At 44.1% G+C, this 2,630-nt stretch overlaps 1 protein-coding gene across 5 annotated transcripts in view; it reads right to left on the bottom strand.

Annotated features, from left to right (window-relative positions):
- The window catches only part of LOC109469133 (leucine-rich repeat-containing protein 15-like), a 17,587-nt gene extending 14,957 nt beyond the window's left edge, over positions 1-2,630 (bottom strand). For 3 of the 5 annotated variants that reach the window (XM_019767528.1, XM_019767532.1, XM_019767531.1), the window contains exons 1-2: positions 2,519-2,630; positions 221-1,195 (exon numbers count right to left, since the gene is read on the bottom strand). In XM_019767528.1, coding sequence (XP_019623087.1) covers positions 221-1,186 — 966 coding nt within the window. In that variant the 5' untranslated portion in view covers positions 1,187-1,195; positions 2,519-2,630. Of the gene's footprint in view, positions 1-220; positions 1,196-1,332; positions 1,566-2,304; positions 2,393-2,518 lie in introns of those variants that run through there. The other 2 variants (XM_019767529.1, XM_019767530.1) reach the window with 2 other exon arrangements.

Here is a 2,630-nt window from a genome sequence, read left to right as displayed (position 1 = left end):
GGGGCTCACATAACATCTTTGAGCTCCGGCAAAGATGAAGAAGAGTTGGAGGGGCTGTTCACCATACAATGTAGCTATAGATATGAATGCGTTAGAGTAAACATGAACAAAGCAGCAGTTTGTTAAGCTAGACCATGTGAAAGTAAATATTATGCATTTGCTTTGCAAATGTTACCTTTCTAGTTAAAACGAAAAATTTAATACAAACAAACAGGCTCACCCATACTTCCGTAGACGTGAAAGTTGCTGCTGACATGTTCTGTAGAAAATTGTTTATCAGGACCAATGACTGCATCTTGACCAGGTCACCAAACGCCCAGTCCTCGATAGAGCTGATTTTGTTATTACCCAGAAGCAGCGTGGTAAGATTGTACAGTCCTGAAAACGCTTGCTGTGTGATTGTGGAGAGGTCGTTTAATGACAGGTCCAGAAACTCCAGGTTTGGGGCGCCGATGAAGGCCACGTCAGGTAGACTCTGGATCTTGTTGTTGCTCAAAGTCAGACGAGTTAAGGCTGACATCCCCACGAAGGTCGCGCTGTTCAACATGCCGATGTGATTTGAATGTAGGTACAGGACACGTAGCTCCTTGAGATGACTGAAGCTCCCGTCTTCTATCGCTGAGATGTTATTAGATGAAAGGTTGAGCTCCGTAAGAAGTGAGACTCCTGTGAACGTCCCGATGCTGATGGAGGTGAGTTTGTTGTCCTGTAAGTCGAGCATCTTCAGTCTGTTGACGACAGAATTGCTTCCAAACGCAGTTATTGTTGTGATGGTGTTTTTATTCAGGTAAAGTCTCACAAGTTGGCTCAGCCCGTTGAAAGCCGAAGCGGGAAGATCGGAGATCGCGTTTCCTCCTAACCGGAGAATCTGGAGGTTGGGCTGATAAATGAATGGATTGCGTGTCAGGGCAGTGATGGAGTTATCTTCCAGGCTCAGTTCCAGTAGGTTGGGAAGCTGAGGGTCACGCCTCACTTCTGACAACTGATTGTCATTCAACAGGAGAACTTCTGTTGAAGTTGGTATGAGTTGATTCCGCGGAAATTCTGTGAGGGTTCCGTGACTGCAGTCGACAGTGGTACCGTAACATCGGCATTGGGGTGCGCAGTCAAGGGCAGTCACACCTCGGGTCAGGACAGCGAGCAAACATACCAACAGGCAAGACGTCCTAGCGCGGGCCATGGCCATGGTGGCCGGCTGTTAACAACAAAACACAAATAGGCGTTATGATACCACTCTGCTTCTTACAGCGCTAAATTACCCCTGGAGGTGCTTAATCACACTACCAGGGGCATAAGATATGAAGTTGGAGGAAGAACGTGTGATATACGAACCGTTTGATCCTGTCCCGTACCGTCTATACGTAAACAAACACTGACTCGAGCTCACCTCAAAACCTTCAGATTTTGTTTCCCGAATTAGTCCAGTCAAGCATTTACTTCAGTTGTCTGGTACCCTTTGCTGCATACCTTCTTAACAACCACGGGCAGCCTTAGATCAATTGACCTTTATGTTCGTGCATGCAGGCGTGTGATACAATCGGTGCCTAATAAGGCCTTCGCAAAATATGCGTGTGTTGCAATTGGTGAAAATATCCAGACTCTAGGAAGCAGGCATTTCAGCACAGCTATAGGAGTACGAATGCCTTGCGTCGTGTTTTGTAGTATCATAGTATCAAAGACAAAATGTTATTATTCTTTTGAGTCACTTTTGGAGTATTTTTAGGACGAAACGTTTCGTTCAGCGGAGTGTGACACTATCGAAGAAAACCTTCCCGACACCCATGTTATGTTTATCTCATCACTCAAACCAATCATTCAATTTCCATGGCCTGAATAAGAGAACGTCAGTTGCAAAATTCTGGGCCACATTGAAATTGTTAGCCAAATTGAAAATGTGGGTCACATCTTGTTGAATGCCACATTTCCCCTACGGCTGACGAGTGACAGCTATGGAACTGGTGAGGTGAGATGAGGTGATACACTTTGTACCGTACTTCTGTGCCTTCAATGACAATGCTCTCTCGCAATGACGACATGCACCAGGTTTACAGATCTGTTGATACGTACGTAATGACAATCTTGTGCGGAAATCTTCCTATACGCTCACACTGTCTGTATTGTGATTTTATATCGACATCTTGAATACAACACCTTCTTTGGCGCACCAATTATCATTCTCTGAACATTATAGTAGTCTTTGGACACAGAATGACGCATTTTGTCATTTTTAAAGGTAATATTCCTAAATCTGGTCTTTACATAAGATTCAATGGGTATCAAAGTTGCATTATGAATAATACAAACCCCTTTGTTAACCTTCCATAGGTAATGATTTCAACCATCTGCCAGTCGGTTGGATTACAAAATCTCCTCAAGGCGATAGCGAGTGGTACTGTGTGAATGGGTCGAAAACAAACTCATTACGACAAATGTAGCCATAGAATTAATTGACTCCTTTTGTGACTCATCATGTATCGACCTTTCCAATATCCCACCAATTCAGATCAATGCCTCTTACCTGTCACGTGCCGTTAAATTCTGTCTCGTTTCGTCTATATTCTGACAACTTACACAGGACGGCTTTACCTCTTGTGGGCTTGGGTGAGATTTTGTTTCCTCAATTAGTGCAG

This window comes from Branchiostoma belcheri, unplaced genomic scaffold (assembly GCF_001625305.1).
Source record: "Branchiostoma belcheri isolate BF01 breed outbred unplaced genomic scaffold, Haploidv18h27 scaffold20, whole genome shotgun sequence".
Lineage (NCBI taxonomy): Eukaryota > Metazoa > Chordata > Leptocardii > Amphioxiformes > Branchiostomatidae > Branchiostoma > Branchiostoma belcheri.
The sequence above is the reverse complement of the archived record's forward strand: the minus strand, read 5'-3'. Positions and strand labels throughout refer to the sequence as shown.